This window comes from Narcine bancroftii, chromosome 6 (genome assembly GCF_036971445.1).
Source record: "Narcine bancroftii isolate sNarBan1 chromosome 6, sNarBan1.hap1, whole genome shotgun sequence".
NCBI classification, from domain to species: domain Eukaryota; kingdom Metazoa; phylum Chordata; class Chondrichthyes; order Torpediniformes; family Narcinidae; genus Narcine; species Narcine bancroftii.
Window position 1 is genome coordinate 930,617 of NC_091474.1, and position 20,584 is coordinate 951,200.

General features: G+C 40.9%; 1 protein-coding gene across 3 annotated transcripts in view; it reads left to right on the forward strand.

Moving 5' to 3' along the window:
• nfatc2a (nuclear factor of activated T cells 2a) overlaps positions 1–20,584 on the forward strand; it is a 157,557-nt gene that overhangs the window by 24,253 nt on the left and 112,720 nt on the right. For all 3 annotated transcript variants that reach the window (XM_069883607.1, XM_069883605.1, XM_069883606.1), the window contains exons 2-3: positions 6,224–7,253; positions 14,165–14,327. In XM_069883607.1, the coding sequence (XP_069739708.1) occupies positions 6,224–7,253; positions 14,165–14,327 (1,193 nt within the window). The remainder of the gene's footprint in view (positions 1–6,223; positions 7,254–14,164; positions 14,328–20,584) is intronic.

Below are 20,584 nucleotides of genomic sequence, written 5' to 3' on the forward strand. Positions count from 1 at the left end.
ATAATAGACTGCATATCCATTTTCTGCTCTGTGATTTATATTCTTTATATTAAGTAGTCTAAAGGTAGACAGCAGCATGTGCTCCACTGGTAGACAGCAGCGTGTGCTCCATGGTAGACAGCAGCGTGAGCTCTATTGTAACTGCTCTTGTTTCTCTTTCACAGTTAGAGAATAGTTTTGCAGAGTAAATCCGTGCCAACTTTCAGTACCAAGATGTAATTGAAAACAACTACTTGCAAAGTCCAAAGTAAATATAAATGCATGCCATCTGTAACAGAGGTTTTAAAAATTTGAATTTGATGTTCAGCCCAGCAACGGGCCCTTTTGGTCCACAAGTCCATACTGTCAAATTACACCCAATTAACTTACAACCCTGAACATTTTGAAGGGTGGGAGGAAAATGGATCACCTGAAGGAAACCTACGCAGACACGGGGAGAATATAGAAACTCCTTCCAGGCAGCACCGGATTCGAACCCCGGTCACTGGTGCAGTCATAACTTTGCATTAATCTTGCCACCCTAAATGTGAAGGACCATATTTACTTCAAATAAATGATTTTCATTCAAAATTGGCTTCTAATAATGTGTATTCCAGCAAGATTTCTTGCTCAGATATTACTGCATTAATTTTACTATAAAGTATTTTTGTAGCTATGCTTCATAACTATTTCAACAAAAGTACTCACTCTAATGAGTATGACAAAATGTTAGTCATAAAACTGAGAGAAATTATTGTAATCTCTAAGAGGAAATGATTTATTCTCATTGGTTGACTGGTATCGCCCAAACAAGGAGGCACGGTTCTCACATTTTCTAGTGACCTGCTTCCCTCAAATCTTAACTTGGCAAGTTCTCCTTCCTTGAGTACATCTAAAGCACCCCCTGAGGGGACAATTTCTAAGGTGTGAACCTGGCCATCAACAATGACTGGACATTTGACTATGGAGGCATCATCACCCAATCCTTATTATTGATAGTTCAAATAGCACAATGAGGCCAATTATAGCATTCAATCCACCTTAAACAATTCAACTCAGGCAGAGGTTTGAAAGTCAAATCTTTCTTATTTCTTCAGCCTAGTTAACATTCCTTCCCCCCCCCCCCCCCCCCAATCCAAAAATGAGGGATTCCAATAGGAGTTAAAGAACAAAGATTCTAGTGCACACACACAAAGGGGACTTTGACCTGTGTATGGATGGGGCAGCCAGCAAGTGGGCCATTTGGAGCTTGTGGTTGGTGAATGTGAAGGATGAAGGCTGTGGAGGTGGAGGCGATCAGGGTCTCCAGTGAAAGGTTGGGAGAATTCTCAGAAATGGGTTGCTTGGTGTTAGCAGATTCCAGAACTGAAGAAGATTGGGATATCTGAAGCTTCAGTTGATCAAGAGAAAGATCAATGGATGGGATGAAGTGTGTTGGGGGTACAATGTTGAGGAGGTAAAAGACAATGAAGGGAATGTATTTTATAAGAAACTCACAAAAGGCACAACCCAACTGTGCATTAAGCTTGTCCATACAGTGTTGGCACTGAATATTATTACCAGGGCAACATAATTTTAGTTACTCAGTAAAGCCCCAAAAGGAATGAAACATGGGAATGGTATTATCATACTTGGAATGAGTATCGGGGTTTCAGGTTAACTGAAATTGAATTTTCAGTTTGATGAAAAACAACATAAAAATGGCTGTTATGATATTCCACTCCAGGAACAATAGATTGACAGTCACATAAGTCAGAAAAGAACAGCATATTGTGATGGGTTCCTGAGATCATTTCACTTCACCAGCCAGGTGAACTGTTGATACTTTGTACATGGATTCTATAGTTGCATTGAGCAATGCTGGAGACAAAATGCATCTTCAATGGACTTTGCGCACCACAGGAAAACTGAAAAAGCCCAAAATGATGTCCATTATTTGCACCTTCACACGGTGTAAACTGCAAAAGATGCCATGCTGGTCAGGGCATTGGCACATGTGCATTAACCAGAAGACTATGAAGGAGGCAGATCATAATGTGGATTGGTGTGTGACACTGGCCCTCGCTAAATAAGGACCGCTGACTACTTTCTCTTGCTGGTTACCAGCAGATGGGGAATGTTCGTAGCTTTACAAGTGCATTGAGAGCACCCACATATTTAATGTAATTACTGCATCTCATCTCTGCCCTAAACTGCAACTGAATAGATTTCTGTCCTCTCAAGGTTCAGCCAATCTGCGGCCAGTGGCATCAAATCACTCCCCCATAACCCAACTTTCTTATGATTTAGACATAGCACCATGAGCCAGTGCTGCTCAAATACACCAATTAACCTTGAAATCCCACACGATTTTGAAGGGTGGGAGGAAATTAGAGCACCTGGAAGAAACCCAAGCAGACACGGGGAGAGCATACAAACTCCTTACAGACAATGTTGGATTCAAACCTGGGTCACTGGCACTGTAATCGCATTACACTAACTGCTATGCCAACCAAGTTGCCTTGATTTTCGTTAGCAGGTGTACAGTTGGTCAGCTGCACTTCAGCCACCATGACAAACATATTGTCTAGAGTTGGTTGATGGTCCAGTGTGCTGCCTATCTACTTGGACAGAATGCCCAGAAGAAAATCGGTGCTACTAGGTACAGGAAAACAAAGCAGGCCATTGATGGCTGAAGCAATGTTTCTTCTGCCAAGACTGCACAAAAGGAGGGCTCTGGACTGGCATGGAGCAAGTGTCAATCTTCATGGCGATCTGCTCTCCAGTGCATCTCCTCGCTGTCCTGATCCTCTAAAGTCAAGGAAATCGCAAACAGCAGAAGTGTGGATTCAGCAGCAGAAGGGGGAAGATTTGGAGGAAGAGGAGGGGAAATTGGTCTGGCTCTGAATAAATCATCTCTACCACTCCTATATAACAATCCCAGTTCCTCATTCTCTCTCTTACTTTCAGATAGCTTAAGAGGGATAAATCCCTGGGGCCTGAACAAGGGGTATGTCATGGGAAGCCAGGGAAAGAAATGACAGGAGCCTTGGCAGAGATATTTGCATCATCATTCAGCATGGGTGAAGTGCTGGACAATTGGAGGGAGGAAAATAATATGTCTTCAAATAAAACAAAACAATTGTAAGACTAAACCTGGGAACTACAGACCAGTGAGTTTAATAGCAGTCATTCAAGATTCAATGTACTGTCATTGTAATTAAACAGTGTCATATTACATGGAATTGCTTTTGCCTCGTGTAAGGCAGATTCGCCATCAGCAGAAAATGCCCGAGGTGCCTCTTAAAGTCAGAGAAAGAGAAGCAAAAGAGAGTCCCCTCAGAGTCATTGAGTGTCCGTGGATTCACCTCCAGCATTCCCACAGCCTCTGCAGCCACACAGAGTCCAGTGCAAACCACTGGCAACTCAAGCTCCAGATATGAACCTCCGACTCGATTAGGAACCCCTTGCATCCCAGTTCCAATACCTGGTACCACTTCAGTCAGTTTTGAGGCAGTCTCCAGCTGTCCACAGCCCTATCGCGAGTCTCCCGACAGCTGTTTCCAGAGGCCTGCAGCTTCTGAACTGCTTCCAAAGTTATTATCCTGAAGCCCCTCCCCACTTTAGTATTCTGCTTTCTCTGGAGCAAAGAAGCAAAGGAGGTTGAGGGTTGGCTTATTTAGGATCTATTGCATTGAACATGTCCTGACAGTACTGTTGCAGTAGCCAGGACACAGCATCTGAAAGTACATTCGGAGACCTTGACCACACCTTCACAGTCATTAAACTTACTGCAACAGTGCATTGGAACCTTTGTTCTGACTTTTAAATTTTGCTTTGAGGCTTTTATATGAGGGGCTCTTGGCCACTTGTAATGAACAACATTTTCTGCACCATGTCACAAGCAGTACCATTCTCTCCAATTTCCCTTGTCACCTTCAGCTTCACTTGTTCTAGTCTCTGTGCTCTCTTAAGAGAAGCAAAAACCTATAGATGCTTTAAATCCAAGACAAAAACAGTAAAAACAACTCAGTCAAGTTGCAGCGGAGGAATAAGACAACATTTTGGGTCAACCACCCTTGTCAACAAAATTAACCTCTGGGAGACTTTGAGTATCATTTCACAGACTTTATTTCACATGATATATCACAAAGAGCAGGCAGCAGACAATTTACTGACTCTAAAAGCTATCTCTACAGCAATTATTTATACAGAGAGAAAAACAAGCTTTTACAGAAATGATGACATCATGGAATAAAACCTCTGAAAACTCTATCTAGACCTTGATTATAATTTTTTATTAAAACTTTAGTTTTGTCTAATTGTAAGAAAAATATGTTGTTAACCATTATTAAGCATCCTTGACTACAGTTAAGACTTATATCTTAGCTTCCAAATATCTTGCTGAATACAAATAGTCAGGTCTTGACGTTATATTAAAATGCATCGTTTGCCAACTATGTTAGAGTGTGTTTCAAGTTCCAGAAGAGGGACAAGTGAAGAGTGCAGAATGTCTATAAGAGCATGTGAATCAAGTAGCTCTGGCAGTTAAAGTTAGAAGAGAAAAGAAATAAAGAAAAATATTGAGATTGAAATATTCAGTAATATATGTGGAGGAAAAAAAACTGGTTACCTGAAATTGCTGAATCCAGTGATGCCAAAGGCTGTAATGTGCTCAAAGGGAAGATGAGATGTTGTTTTCTGAACTTATGGAAATGGCCATTTATGGAAAAAATTGGAAGACCACAAAGATCGAAAGACCAGGATGGGAGTGGGTCAGAGAATTAACTTGGTCATGACGGTGAATTAAACCTAGGGAAGCTCTGGGATCCTCAGATGAGAATCCAAACACAGACTGGGTGGCTGCTTTGCAGAATAACTCAAATGACCCTGAGCTTCTTCAATTCTTCATCTTGTCCAAGACTTTGGTTGCCTCCACTATTCCAACAAAGCTTCAGATTAACACCACCTGTGTGTACATATTGTAACTCTTGTCACCAATATAGAATTAAACATGATCAGGTAACCCCTGATATTTCCCCTCTACAGATGTTTCTGGGTATTTAAATTTTGAATTGGCTCTACCTGATGGAATTTAAAGAAGTCCTTGACCTGTTCACAGACATTCTTTCTGTTCTCTGCACATAATTCCTGTCCTTCTACAATGTGTAGACACTTGTTTTACTCCCTTTTCCATTTCTGATTAAGGGTGATTGCCCTGCAATAATGACCATCATTTTATGGATGAATACTGTCTCACCATTCTTCAACACTTTTGTTTTTTGTTGCTTTTTTATGAAATGTTGGCTGAAGTGTTAATAGGTACTTCTAAAGCACATAGTCAATAACATGTATCTGGAGTCCACAAAAGCATAAGTGAGCAATGAGAAATCAGAAGGTTTTGTGTATGGAACTGATTGGGCAATAGTGAATTTGCATCACCGTCTACAGTAAAGTGGCCATTACAAAAGGAGGACATGGTCATAGGTTGCTATATATACATATATATATCACAGTGCAATACCGTTTAAATCTTATAAAAATATTTTTGAAACACTCTGTGTGTGTGTGTGTATTTATTTGTGTGCTTCTTTATAATACATATTTGGTAACATACGACCATGTCCTCCTTTCTGGAATGGCCATTCTAATCCACCACCATTTGCAAGAAGGCGATTGAATTTAACCTCCTACCCCACTCAAACGCATTCACAACACTGCTTGAAGCATCCATGCACCAATGCAGCCAGTCATCCACGATGCAGATTAATCATTCAGAATATTGTAAAAGGGAGAGTTAAAATACACAAAGATAACTTTTTTTTCATTTTGTGCATTGTATTCCATAAATTCTAATCTATTTGAAATAAAATTTTCTTACACTAGAGAGATCACCGCAATGCCCAAGGTTGCCAAGTTGAATGTTGAAATGAACAATGTGGTCCCACGTAATGAAACTTTGATTAATCTGTTGTCTGAGACACTGGAGAGTAAAAAAAATTTGTAATCTGTTTCCCTATTAAATTTACTTATAGCTCTATGTATAATTTTAAGCTGAACTGGTTGTAGGTTAAAGAATTTATTGCAGGCTTAAGGGAGACTCCTGCCTCTATTCCTTGTGTTGTTTTTGAAGTAGCTAGCTCTGGCTTAAGAATATGATGATGTTATTGGAAAGGTAGCAAAATAGGATGATTATTTTGGTTAGCATCCAGTAGTTCAATGTCATAAGCTATCATAATAATAACCTGGTATTCCTTTCTTGCAGAGGCAGAAAATGTTGCTGCTTCTCACAAGGGCATTGTTCCACCTACTGGGATTGGATTCCCCACGATGGATGTCTCCCAGTATGGATCTCAATCATGTAGCTCAATGGCATCTGTAATGTTAGCTGGAGATCACATGAGTGAATATGGCCAAGTGGACAACAGAGAGTTCAAGTACTACCTGGAGACTGCAAAGCCAACTGCATCATCGGGTGTAGAAAGCCCAAGAATTGAGATCACTCCATCACCTGGACTGTTTCATGTAACTCCACAGGCAGCCAGCTGTGGAGAGCAAACATATCATTCTCCCACTACAGTTCCCAGAGTCACCTTACCTGTGCCTGGTTCTGAAAATATTGTATACAGAGATCCAAACAGTCCAGCTAGTAGTGCCTCGTCAACAAGTTGGCAATCATTTGTGTCTCATGAGTCGAGCTGCTCCCATTATGGCATCTCGCCTCAGACCTCACCCATAACATCTCCATGTGTCTCACCAAAAAATGGCTCAGAAGAATATCAAGGTCAGGGTAGTCACCATTCTCCAAGAACATCTCCTGTCAACTCACCCTCAACTCACAATGAAAACTGGCAGAGTGCAAGATCACCATCCCCAACACCCCGAGCTTCTTCGAGGTCATCATCACCTTGTGGAAAGAGAAGATATTACTGCGACCACTCTAGAACTCCTTCTCCACAAGCTTCACCAAGAGTTATTGCAAGAGATGAACCCAGTTTGCACCAATTTTCAAATTCTGCAAGTCTTGCAGATGCAATGAGCACGCTCACCACCGATTCTAATTATGACTTAGGTGAAATGCTTCCAATAAAGGCCCGTATCATGGATTTTACCCTGCCATCTTCCCTTAAAATTGACATGTGTAAAGGAGAAAAACCTGCTGGCTTTACTTCGCTGCATTATCAGGAATTTTCAGGGCCATGTCAGGAATTGAAAAAAGACGTTTATGGAGTTGACCAGTTTTTTCTGATGCCTCCTCATCCACTTCAATGGACAAAACCCAAACCTCCGTGCAGGTGAGTTTAATTTTATTTTCCATTTGACATCAGAATCAAATAGAAAGAGTTATTTCATTTCGGCTTCAACTGAAACCTCAACTGAGTAAGAATTTGTTTTGGTCCTATATTGGAATCATATCATAATCTCTCTAGCAAATGTACTGATTCAGTTAAAAAAATCCAGAAAATGCACTAATAGCAATTTCAGAATCTCAACAAATTTGAAGAGTAAGGTTCTGAGTTTGAAAAGGCTGGTGATGTTGGGAAATTAGCTGGGCATATCCAGTCCATCTAATGAAATGAAAGATTTAATAAAGAAGATATGAGTTTTATTTTCACACTCTAGTGATATATTTTATTAAAGTTACTTCTTATCTTGTTGAAACCAACTGGTGTCCTTAAGTTCTTTTACATTGATGGAAAATTGATCCGATTGGTCACTGTAACACTTGGTCAGGGCATCAAGGCAAAGATCCAAGTGAAGTTCATGCTTTAGTTCGAAGAATCCTTGCCTTGATATGGAGGATAGAGTGCTGACTGATTACAGATGGAAAAGTGTTAAAATTATGGCAATTCTGCCAAACATCAGCCTCAACTGTTCTATTTAATAAAAAGAATGGTAGAAATATCCAAATATGTGTTTGAGTACCAACTCACAGTAAAGCTACTCAGTGCAACTCCAGACTGAGATAAGAGCAATTAGACACTGAACAGCAAGATGGAAGGTATAAATTTCCACTCGTCTTTGCATCCCTCCAGTTACCAAAAGGTTGGCAATACATTCGGCAACAACCAAACTGCGAGTTTAAGGATCTAGTTTTCCAAAAGTTCTTAGACTGTACATTTCATTGACTTTTACAGAATTTACCAGTTTAAAATTTACTTGAATAGAGTTTAGAGTGTTTAGTTTACAGATATAAAATGTATGACTTTTGGGGAATTACTTGAGTTCCGTTTTCTTAAATTTTGTTCTTATCATCTAAGGATCCTCTTTGAGGAAGTATGGAATTGTATAGAGAGACTAAAGTTATTTATAAAATATTTCGTTTGTTTAGCAGTCTCATTCAGAATGTACAGTAAGTGCAAATTTCTGGTAAAAATGTACAACCTACATTAATCTCATGTCCCATATTTTATTTGAAATTATCCCTTGATCTCCCACATTAATGAGTATTTTTGGGCAATGCTACAGGTGTATTAAAGGGCTGCAGTATTGGGGATTGTAAGCATCATGGTATTTGTCAGCTATGGCTTCGTGGAACCATTCTTAGTTCTGAATTAGAAGGACACGGGTTCAGCTGTCTCATCAAAAGACATGAGCATTTATCCAAGGCTTGAAATCTAGCGAGGTACTCTCTTATCTTCTTGAAGATGTAACATTAAGCTGAGCCATTGGCAGGCTTCTTGTGCAGAGTTATAGATTGGATGATACCACACAAGGAAGAGCAGGGGGGTTGTTTGGATGCACTCTACCAATACCAAAAATGTATTGTACAAGTTTGCTGCTTGCATTTGGATTGGAGTATTTTCTACATTGCTTAGATAATATCTGGAGTGGAAATTTAGGAATGATGTAAGCGGCCAAATACTGTATTTTCTCAAATACTGCAATTTTGTGGAGGTTCTAAAGAACCATGGCGGTCTTCTTGTGAAAGGGAAAAACCCATAAAGCGGAGATTTGCTGAAAGGTTTTAAAGAGAAATTGTTTTCAGCAGGCAGAAGGGTATTAATCAAAGAATGACAAATGAAGGTGATTGGGAAGAGAATGAAAGATTTTCAATAGGTCTGAACTGTCTTGTCTGAAAGGTTAGAGGAAACTGGTTCAATGGTAACTTTCAAATGGGCTGGAACACTATTAGAATGAAATGATATTATACGGAAGTGGATTCCATTGCACCTTCAAATGTGCACAGAACGGTCCATTATTCTGCATCATTTTATGGATCTGTGATCACAATACTGACATTATTTGAAAGGGTCATATTCGAGGTGTTGCTAACTTTCCTACCGGCATTTCTACCATGGAATTACAGATGTGTTGCCTTGTGATTAGGGTCTGGAATTTCATGGGCTCTTTGCAAAACTGATATGCATTTGCAGAAAGAAATAGTCAGATGTGTTCTGCTTTACGTTCGTATGAGTAAATCACCCTAAATCTTGACGTTAACTAAATCATTTCCTTTATGATTCTCAGCAATTAGCCACAATCCTATCTTGTAACTTTGATCAGAAGGTAGCCTGCATGTTCCATCCGTATATTTGGGGAAGAGAATGGGAAGATTTTCTCTGACTTTCATTGACCTTCTCCTTTTATATTGATAATGTTATGTCTGCAGATAATCTTTATTACGTTTCAAAATAAAACCAAAGTAGTCTGTAATGTGTGAGACTGCATTTCTGAGTACTGAATATGTCAAAATATTTCTAAAGCCCTATCAGTTCACTAATATTACAGAAAAAAAATCAAGAGTGTAAAGAAGGAGTTCGATAGAGCTAATATTGCACATTATAATTTTATAAAATATGAAGAACATTGGTACCCCACACAGAGTTCTCTGCTTCCTGCTGAGCCATTATGCAGCCTGGATAAGGGAATGGTGAAATGTTTTGACGGAAGATGTCTAGAAAGCAGAAAAAAAAAGGATGGTCAAAACTTACAAGCTTGTGATATGTATTCAGACAGCATGCCAAATATATCTATTCAGATCATGATTTCTTGGCCAATGAGAAATATTGCATCATAAGTGCTTGGCCAATGAGAGCACAGAATCATCACCTCTTTATGAGTTGATTCATTAGGTTTCCTTCTGGACAGGAACTCATCTTGGTTGCAAAGTGTGGTTCAAATATACAACCAAAAGAGGTAACAGCCATGTATTACTAAATCAGGAAATGGTGAGAATTGTTTGCAATTGAGTCAAATTGTGTTGTATCTGTGAACATGAAATGACAAAATGTAAAACAAGAAACAATCCACTGAGAAAGATGGTTCAATGCAATGTGCAATTCTGTGATGGCCACTAAATATCTTAACATCAAATGATTTTGCAGCATAATCTGATGCATATCAGCTGCAGAGTTCATCATAGGATACAGACTTTAATCTTGTGAAAAGCAATGTGATAGGACCATGAAACCTAATTCATGCAAAATATCGAGAATATTTTTAAGATATTTTTATTGATGTTTGCAATAATACAAAAATTAAACAATACAATGATATATTGAAATACAAATGACAAGAAAAAGAAAATAAAAACACCCTCATTAATTCAAAACCCTGACCACTGTACAAGGTTGGGAAAAAAAACTAATATGGGTATCAAAAGACAACAACTTGGAAATAGACAGCACAACATCAAAGCTTTTCACAACCCTAAATCTTTAGATTGTGGTCATGGTCCATAAAAGGGCCCCATGTCTTTAGGAAATTAGTATTAGTATTCAAATCTTTAATCTAATTAGTATTCAAATCTAATTTTTTATAAACTTAAACAAGACATAATATCACTGAACCATTGTGTATGTACAGGTAGAGAATTGTCTTTCCATTTAAACAAAATTGCACGTCTGGCTATTCTCAATGAAGTAAAAGATAGAATTTGGTTTTGAGTTGAAGTGATTCAAAAAAGAGCAATTAAAGGGCAAGGTTCTAATTTAACCTTAAGAATCACCGATAATGTTTGGAAAATATCTTTCCAAAATTTTTCTAAACTAGGCCAAGTCCAAAACATGTAAATCAAAGAAGCCTCTGCAATTTTACATTAGACACTTAGAGGGTTTCTATCAGAGTAAAAATGAGATAATTTAACTTTAGACCTTTGTACTCAATGGACCACTTTAAATTGCAATAAACGATGCGAATATATTTTTAAATGATCTTCAAATAACATTTCAGTGAATTCAAATAAATCACATTTTATTGTTAGGCAAGGTTTACGTTTGATTTTGAGACTGCATTGCCTCCTGGGTCATGTGATGAAGGAATTGCATAATAAAGGTATCTCTCCCCTAAGTCCTGTTTATAGGGTGAGGGTTTGATGTCTGAGAAGGAAGTACTGCATTTGGTTGAATGTCAGCACAGAGCGACTGATCAGACGTCCTGAATTTCTCAGTTGGTGCACTGGTTTTTGCACACTGACACTGTCCTGGTGCAAGACTCCACTCTGAATTCGGCAATACAGTACATATAACCAGAATCAAAACAGAATTTATTGTCATGAACGTGTGTCAGAAAATTCATTTTTTTGCCGAGGTATTGCAGATGCAAAAATTGCTATAAATTATATTTTTTAAAAATAAATCGGTGGAAAAGAAGAGAAAAAGTGAGACAGTGTCTGTGGCTCATTGTCCATTCAGAAATCTGATGGCAGAGGGGAAGAAGATGATTTTGTGTTCATCTTCAGGCCCCTGGGGGCTGAGAGTCGTTAATGATATAAACTGCTTTCTTGAGACACTGCCTCTTAATGGAAATGAAGACATGCCCATGATTGCCCTGGCCAAGTTCACAACTCTGTAGCCTTTTCTGTCCTGTGCATTGGCACCTCTATACCAGTGATATGCAACCAGTCAGAATGCTCTCCACGGCACACCTGAAGAAATTTGCAAGTCTTTGGTGACAGACCAAATCTCCTCAAACTCCTCACGAAGTATAGCCGCTGATGAGCCTTCTTCATAGTTGCATCCACATGAAGGCCCCAGGATAGATCTTCAGAGATGATACAACCAGGAAAATCTTGTAAAAATGCTGATCGTTGAGAAGTAGTAAAATTGTTATTTATACTGCACAATCAAACCATTCAAATAATTATAAATAATGGATAAATTCTGAGAAATCCCATTTCACTACTTTATTTCGATGCAGGAAGGTTATAGGAAATGTATGAATGATGAGAATAGTTTGAATAGGGTTTCTTCTTCTCTGTTTTCTTGTATCTCATTGATTATGAGCATTGTAATTTATTTCCATCTGCTTATTCCTCTATGTGCGATTCATTACGGCAGGATTGTGTTCTCAGCAGATATATGACAATACTTTTATTATTAGCATATTATAAAAAATAATGATTTTAGAACATTCATATATTTCACTGTAAATGACTGTGATTACTTTATACTGGACATGTGTGAAATTGGGCAGAGGTGAGATTAGAATTCCTATAGAATATAATGAATGGAAGATTTGTGTTCCTTATTGTTGGACAATTTATTACCTTTGTAATAATTTTTGTATCTGATAGTCCTATTTGGGTTAGTTTCTTGGGTAACAAATGGTTAACTGTTAATCAATCCCATGCTACATGATCAGGCTGTCAACGGCACTATAGCAATGTCTAAACTTCAAAAATACATAGAGTTCTATAGTTTTATAGCACAGAAGCTGGCCCTTCAGCCCAACTTGTCCATGCCAACCAAGTTGCCTACATTTGTTCCATAGTTCTTTCTAATCAATCTACGTTTAAGTATGTCATAATTGTACCTGCCTCAATCACTTTCACTCGCAACTAATTCCACTTACTTACCACTTATGGAAAAAGTTGTCCCTCAGTTCCCTTTTAAAATCTTCCCCCTCCCCCCACCCCCACCCCCCCCCCCCCCACCTTCAATCTAGATTCCCCTTCCTGGGGAAAAATACCATGACAATTGACCTTATCATTTGCTCCTTATGATTTTATTGATAAAGTCACCCCTTCGTCTCCTAGTCTCCAGAGGGAAAGAAATCGTCTTCTTATGACTTAAGGTCTCCAGTCCTGATAACATAGAACCTTACAAGGCCCATGATGTTGTACTGGCCCTGACAAACCTACTCAACATATGAAACCTTTCCTACCTCACACATTTTTCTTGTATCCATGTCCCTGTCTAAGAGTTATTTAAATGTCTATTGTACCAGCTTCCACCACCACCCCTGACCATACATGCACCTACTACTCTCTGTGTTTAAAAAAAAACTTGCCCCTGATATCTCCCCTAAACTTTCATCCCCTCACTTTGCACAGATGTCCTCTGGTTTGCTACTTCTACCCAGGAAAAGAGGTTCTGGCTGTCTGCCCTATCTGTGCTTCTCCTAATCTTGCAGACTTCGATGAAGTCACCTCTCATCCTCTTTGGTCCATCGAGAAAAGCCCTAAAGCCCTAATTCTGTTAATTTTGCCTCATAAGATACGTTCTCCAATCCAGGTAACATTCTGGTCAATTTGCCATTTTCACCAATATATAGTTGTAACATGACTTCCTACTACCTCTACCCAACACCTTGGCAATGAAGATAAAACACCTTCCTCACCACGCTGCTCACCTGCATAAAAAACCATGTACTTGGGCCCCTTGGTTTCTCTGTTCTACAACACCATCCAGGGCCCTACCATTTTCAGTGCAAGTCCTGTCCTGGCTTAACTTACTAAAATGCAACATCTCACTTTTGTCTGAGTTAAATTCTATTTGCCACCATTGGTTGTAACATTAGGGTTCAATATCTGGCATAAAGGGGAAAAAAACTGATCTGAGGTTATGAAAGATGATCCACAAATGGAAGCTGCTGCTTTAAGATGATCTTTCATATTGTGCAACTGGCCTAAAGATGTGACAGATAGTGAAGAGAAATTTCAGTTAGGGTGGGGATTTAACTCGTAAAAATTCCATTTGCCACTGTGATTTAAACCCAGTCTCACCTGAACTGGTGTAGTTTGAGATGTAGGTTGTTCATTGATTATTAAGAGGAAGAACTAAACAAGGAAAACATTCTTTCTTTAGGAAACTATGACTGAATATTATGTATCACCACAGAAAGTTTACAGAGTCTAAGGAAAAAGATAAGATCAATCCACAATATTCAATAAACTTAGCATTTCATTTATAGGTACCAAAAATGTGAACCTATTTATTTGTTGATGCAAATAAATCATACAAATGATATTATTATTTTACAGTATTTCTTCTTTGCCACCTCTGGAGTGGCAGCTGCCAAATCTATCAGGACAATACAAACTGCAGATTGAGATACAGCCAAAACCTCACCACCGAGCACACTATGAAACTGAAGGCAGCCGCGGAGCAGTCAAAGCACCGAGTGGTGGCCATCCTGTGGTCCAGGTAATACACTTAATGATCAAAGAATGCCAAATGAATGTTCTACTTTTATCCAGCAGAGTACTTGCCTGGAATGTGAATGCTGCCTCAATTATTATATTCAAGGTGGAGATCAATAGATTCATAGGTACTGGAATAATGAATGAATATGGAATAGTTTTGGGTTTGTGGAGTTGAAATGTAAGATCATCTCCTTATTGAAAGACATTGAAAGGGCAAAGGAACAGGATTGCTTCTAATAAAGTTGTTCAAACTTTTAATTGAAACAGACATTTGATCTACATGTTTTTTTTCCCCTGAAGCTCAGGATTAATTTTGTGGAAAGATCAAAGGACACTTTAAACAATATAAAATGCTTGTAATATTCCGCTGATCAGTCAGCATCTGTGGAGAAGGAAAGCAGAGCGATTATTTCATTTGGATGTGAGAACTATACTATAAATAATTAAAAATTATAGAGGGGAGGAGAAAGCAAAAGGCTAAGTCCAGGAACAAGTGTAAGAATGGACATTAACTCAAAAACACTGCACTTTTGCTTTTAAAATGTGCCCTTTGGGGCTGAGACTGGAGATGCCAGGTGAGAAAGCTGGCAGCTATAGGGTCAATAAGGTCCTTGTGTTGTGTCAAGTCAGGCTAGAAAATCAGTTAAGCAACGGTGGAGGGGTTTGGAGATGGCAATAAGTTGCTGATCTGGCAAACCACAGATTTAGTAGATTTGGCTATTTGATCAGATGGGCCTGGATGGTCAGGTGTGTCATGAGTGTTATATAATAATACATTAAAAATGTAACATATATGATATATTTTAACTTTTGCCTGGTGTATGGCAAACAGTCACCATCAACATTGCCCAGTCACCCTAACAATACGAGAAAGAGAAGCAAAGGGTTTGGAATCTTAATATGGGTTTGGTGGGATCCAGTGCTGGTTGGGCTAAAGGTATGGGAGGATCAGGGTCTAAGGTCAGGTCAATGATCAGGTGGGAGACCACTTTGGGAGCTCGGGAATCAAGCAGCATCCAGGTTTGGTTCAGGTCGTTATCAGGATAGCAGGTATTTTACAGATAGGTGGGATCAAAATTGGGTGTCTGTAAACAGGTTTTCTTTGGTGATCAGTTTAGTGCGTGTGGATGGAAATCAGGCATTAAAGACCTTTGGATATTGCTGATTAGTGAGTAGGAAGTTAGAACCATAGAACATTGCAGCACAGAAAACAGGCCCTTCGATCTGTGCCAAACTATTATTCTGCCTAGTGTCACTGACCTGTACCGAGTCCGTAGCCCTCCATCCCCCTCCTATTCATATACCTGTCCAAAATCTTCTTAAAATGGGAAAATTGAGTCCACATTCACCAATTCAGCTGGTAGCTCATTCCACATTCTTCTATGCTTCAGGTAATAAAATTCTAACTTGTTGAACCTTTCCATGCAACATCCTAGTAAATCTTCTCTGCACTCTTTCCATCTTATTGATATCCTTCCTGTAGTTCAGTGACCAAAACTGCACACAATATTCCAAATTTGGCCTCACCAATGACATTTACAATTTTGCCATAACATCCAAACTCCCATTCTCAACAATATACTTTGATTTATAAAGGCCAAGATGCCAAAATCTCTCTTTACAACCCTGTCCACCTGTGACACCCCTTTTAAAAATTTTTATTGATATTTTACAATAAAAAAATTGAACAATACAATTATAAAGTGTGCTAGCAGATCAGGAAGAAAGTTACAATAATTATCAAAAGTACAAGTTCCACAGCACACTCAATACACTAAAATAGTACACAACTGTACCTGTAATCCCAGATTGCTCTGTTCTCCTGCACTGCTCAGTGCCCATCTATTTGCTGTACATGTCCTCTCTTGGTTTCTCCTTCCAAAATACATCACCACACACTTGTCTGCATTAAATTCCATCTTCCATCTTCTGGCCCATTTTTCCAGCTGGTCCACTATCTGCCTCACTGTCCACAACACCTCCAATCTTAGTGTCATCAACAAACTTGCTGATCCAATTTCCCACATTATTATCCAGATCATTGATATAGACTAAAAACAACAATGGTCCCAGCACCGACCCCTGAGGAAAACCAATAGTCACAGTCTGAGAAGCAATCGTGCGCCACTACTTTTTGACTTCTCTCATCTAGTCATTATTGAATAAAGTCCACTACTTAACCTTGAATACTAAGCATCAGAACCTTTCTGACTTACCTCCTATGTGGGACTTTATCAAAGGCCTTACTAAAATCCATGTAGACAACATCCACAGCCTTTTCTTTATCAACATTCCTGGTAACCTCCTCGATAAACTCTATGAGTTTGGTTAAACACGACCTACTACACACAAAGCCATGTTGACTGTCTGTAGTCACTTCCTGGATATGCAAATACTTGTATATCCGATCTCTTAGGACACCTTCCAATAATTTACCTAGTACTGTCATCAGGCTCATCAGTCTATACTTTCCTGGGTGGGGAGTCAGAACCTGAGCTGATGGAAGATTGGGGGGACAGGGTTCAGGATTAGGCTAGTCAACAGATTAAGGGATAGATGGGTAGGCTGCTACAAGGAAAGGGTTGTTCAAAGTTAAGAGGTAATTGTGAAGCTACTTTAATGGGAATTCAGGGAAGTGCTATCCAGTTAAGATCCAGAGGATCAGTGGGTGCACAATAATAATGGAAATTTGATGCAACTTACATGAAAATCATATCTGGGAATGCCTGCGGAAGTTTCCAAAGTGACTTAAACTTGTCTAAAAATAATGGTCTCATCGCCAGACATATTCTTCCTTCTCCTCTCGACTTTCTGCAGGGACCACTCCCTCCGCGTTCCCTCGTGCACTCATCCCTCCCCACCCATCGCACCCCCAGCACTTTCCCCTGTGCCCGCAGGTGGTGCAACAGTGCGCCAACACCTCCTCCCTAACCACGATCTGAGGTCCCAAACAGGCCTTTCAAGAAAAGCAACACTTCACCTGTACATCCAGAGGATTGTTTACTGCATCCGGTGCACCCTTTGTGGCCTTCTCTACAATAGAGAGACTGGGAGATCGTTTCGCTGAGCACCTCCACTCCATTCACCTCCCAGTGGCCAACCATTTCAATTCCAGGTCACACTCCTACACTCACATGTCTGTCCATGGCCTTGTGTACAATCCCACCCTGTCCACCTGCAGATTGGAGGAACACCACCTTATTGTTCGTCTGCGCCGCATTCAACGTCAACTTTACTGCTTTCCACTAACCTGCTCGTCTTTTCTCTCCCCCCTCCCCCTTTTATTGTCTTTCCAGTTCCTCCACCCACCCAACCATCCCTCCCCCCCCCGCCCCCCCATTGCTGCTGTCCCTTCCTTCCTTTCTTCACCTATCATCTCCTGCCTTTGCCTCTCCATCCCCACCACCTCTATTCTTTAGTTCGGATGCCTGCCAGAATTTTCTCATACTCTGATGAAGGGCTCAAACCTGAAATGTCAGTTCTCTATCTTTACCTTTGCAACATAAAGGACATTGTTTGACCTGCTGAGTTTGTCCAAGATTTTGTGTTTTTACTGAAAATAATGGCTATTGCATTTCATCTGGTGACCTGCACATTTTTTCTATTAGCGTGGAGCAAAAAGCAGAGAAACATGGCCTCTTGCCCAGCTCATGCAGATCAATGCCGAGCTCATCCAGGTCCGCGCCCCGCTCATCCAGGTCCGCGCCCCGCTCATCCAGGTCCGCGCCCAGCTCATCCAGGTCCGCGCCCAGCACATCCAGGTCCGCGCCCAGCCCATCCAGGTCCGCGCCCAGCCCATCCAGGTCCGCGCCCAGCCCATCCAGGTCCGCGCCCAGCACATCCAGGTCCGCGCCCAGCACATCCAGGTCCGCGCCCAGCACATCCAGGTCCGCGCCCAGCACATCCAGGTCCGCGCCCAGCACATCCAGGTCCGCGCCCAGCACATCCAGGTCCGCGCCCAGCACATCCAGGTCCGCGCCCAGATCATCCAGGTCCGCGCCCAGCTCATCCAGGTCCGCGCCCAGCACATCCAGTTCCGCGCCCAGCACATCCAGTTCCGCGCCCAGATCATCCAGGTCCGCGCCCAGCTCATCCAGGTCCGCGCCCAGCACATCCAGGTCCGCGCCCAGCTCATCCAGGTCCGCGCCCAGCACATCCAGGTCCGCGCCCAGCTCATCCAGGTCCGCGCCCAGCACATCCAGGTCCGCGCCCAGCACATCCAGGTCCGCGCCCAGCACATCCAGGTCCGCGCCCAGCACATCCAGGTCCGCGCCCAGCACATCCAGGTCCGCGCCCAGCACATCCAGGTCCGCGCCCAGCACATCCAGGTCCGCGCCCAGCTCATCCAGGTCCGCGCCCAGCTCATCCAGGTCCGCGCCCAGCTCATCCAGGTCCGTGCCCTGGCCAAGCATCCATTACCTATCGATAGCACCACATGGTTTCTAGGCAATTATGTCGTTGGTGATTCAAATCCTGATTCTGATGCTTCCTAAATGTTGTGAGAACACATTCCTCTCCCACCTCCTTTGGCAGTGATTTCCAGATTACATCCACCTCCTAGGTAAAAAGATCCTCTCTAAACCTCACCTTTAAATGTGTCATTCTGGTTTTGGATATCCCTTACTCACCTATCATCCTCCTTAATCTGTTGAGAACCTGAGCCCTGAGTCTTGACCCACAAGCTCTCAAACCACACCCCTCAGTATTTTACATTGTGGTTATAGTTTTGTAGTTGTTCCTGTAGTATGACTAGCTGTGGCCTAACCAATGTTTTTTGAAATTGTACTAGAACTCCCCTTCACTTACACATAGTGCCTGGTCTAATGAAGGCAAGCATCCTGTATGCTTTCTTCACTACCTTTCCTACTTAGGCTTCTTCTTTGGCTTGGCTTCGCGGACGAAGATTTATGGATAGGGTAAATGTCCACGTCAGCTGCAGGCTCGTTTGTGGCTGACAAGTCCGATGCGGGACAGGCAGACACGGTTGCAGCGGTTGCAGGGGAAAATTGGTTGGTTGGGGTTGGGTGTTGGGTTTTTCCTCCTTTGTCTTTTGTTAGTGAGGTGGGCTCTGCGGTCTTCTTCAATGGAGGCCCAGATGCACGGTTTCCTACGTAGGCTACCGTTGATACAAACAGGGCTATGTCAGGATACCTTCATTCTGTGGCAGAGTCTTGTACAGGGTGCAAAACAAAGGTGTTTATGATTCAACAGTTGTCCAGTGCACATACTTCGATGGCAAACATACAATGAAAGCCAGGCTGCCACATGTAATGCTGACTGGAACACTGGCAGACACAGCAGTATCAGTCAGAGTGAGCAAAAAGCAACCCACTGGAGAACAGGGGCATCCTGTCTCGATGGAGGATTTCAATTTGTACGTCAAGCATTTTTTTTCTCCACTGATGCTCCTCAACCACTGAGTTCCTGCAGCAGGTTGTTTTTTGTTCCAGCAATTGAAATGTTTTGTGTGCCTTCGATCAGTGATTCAAGATTGGTGAAGGTTTGCGCATCTGAGAAAAATATAGCTCATGAGCTGACAGTTGCTGTATCAGAGACAAATGGTTTTAGGCTCTGGATAATGCTGCAATATTCTTCACTCATTCTCAGAACGTTCTGATAGATCTGTGGCCTCTTCATTGCCTACTTTTGCATAGTATTTGGTTGCCCTCTTGTTTTGATTTTTTTTCCTGTGAGCTGAACATGAGCTGGATTCACATTCTTCAACAATGATCTATTTTTTTTTTCATTTTATGTCTTCCTTTTTGGTTAAGATAGAAGTCTCAGCCTTCTGCAAACCCAAGGCACATGTAATCTGGAACAAACTAGTTTTAGGGCTGAAAACAATGTTATAATTGCTCTCATTACACAATTGTGATTGGTTCTTAAAGTCTCTTTGAAAAAGAAAAAAAAGTGTGGAAGAATGATTAAGATTTATTTTTGACTAAAATACTTCAATAATGGCTTGCAACAGACCTATCATGTTTCCTATTATGGTAGCATGATATACATGTGTGGCACGTATGTGAATTTGTGAAGTGCAGCGACCAAGGGGAAGAGATGGTCAGATCACGTGTGAAACAGTAAGTTGTAAGTGAAAGGATGAGGAAATAAAACTAGATGCATTCAGGATGAAAGGATGTGTGCACGCAGAGACTCAGAATTAAATGGAAACAAACTTGAGGGTGGATTATATTATTATCTTACAATCTCACCAAGCTCCGTGGTTAAAAGTAACGAATGGAAAAGAAAATCTGCGCA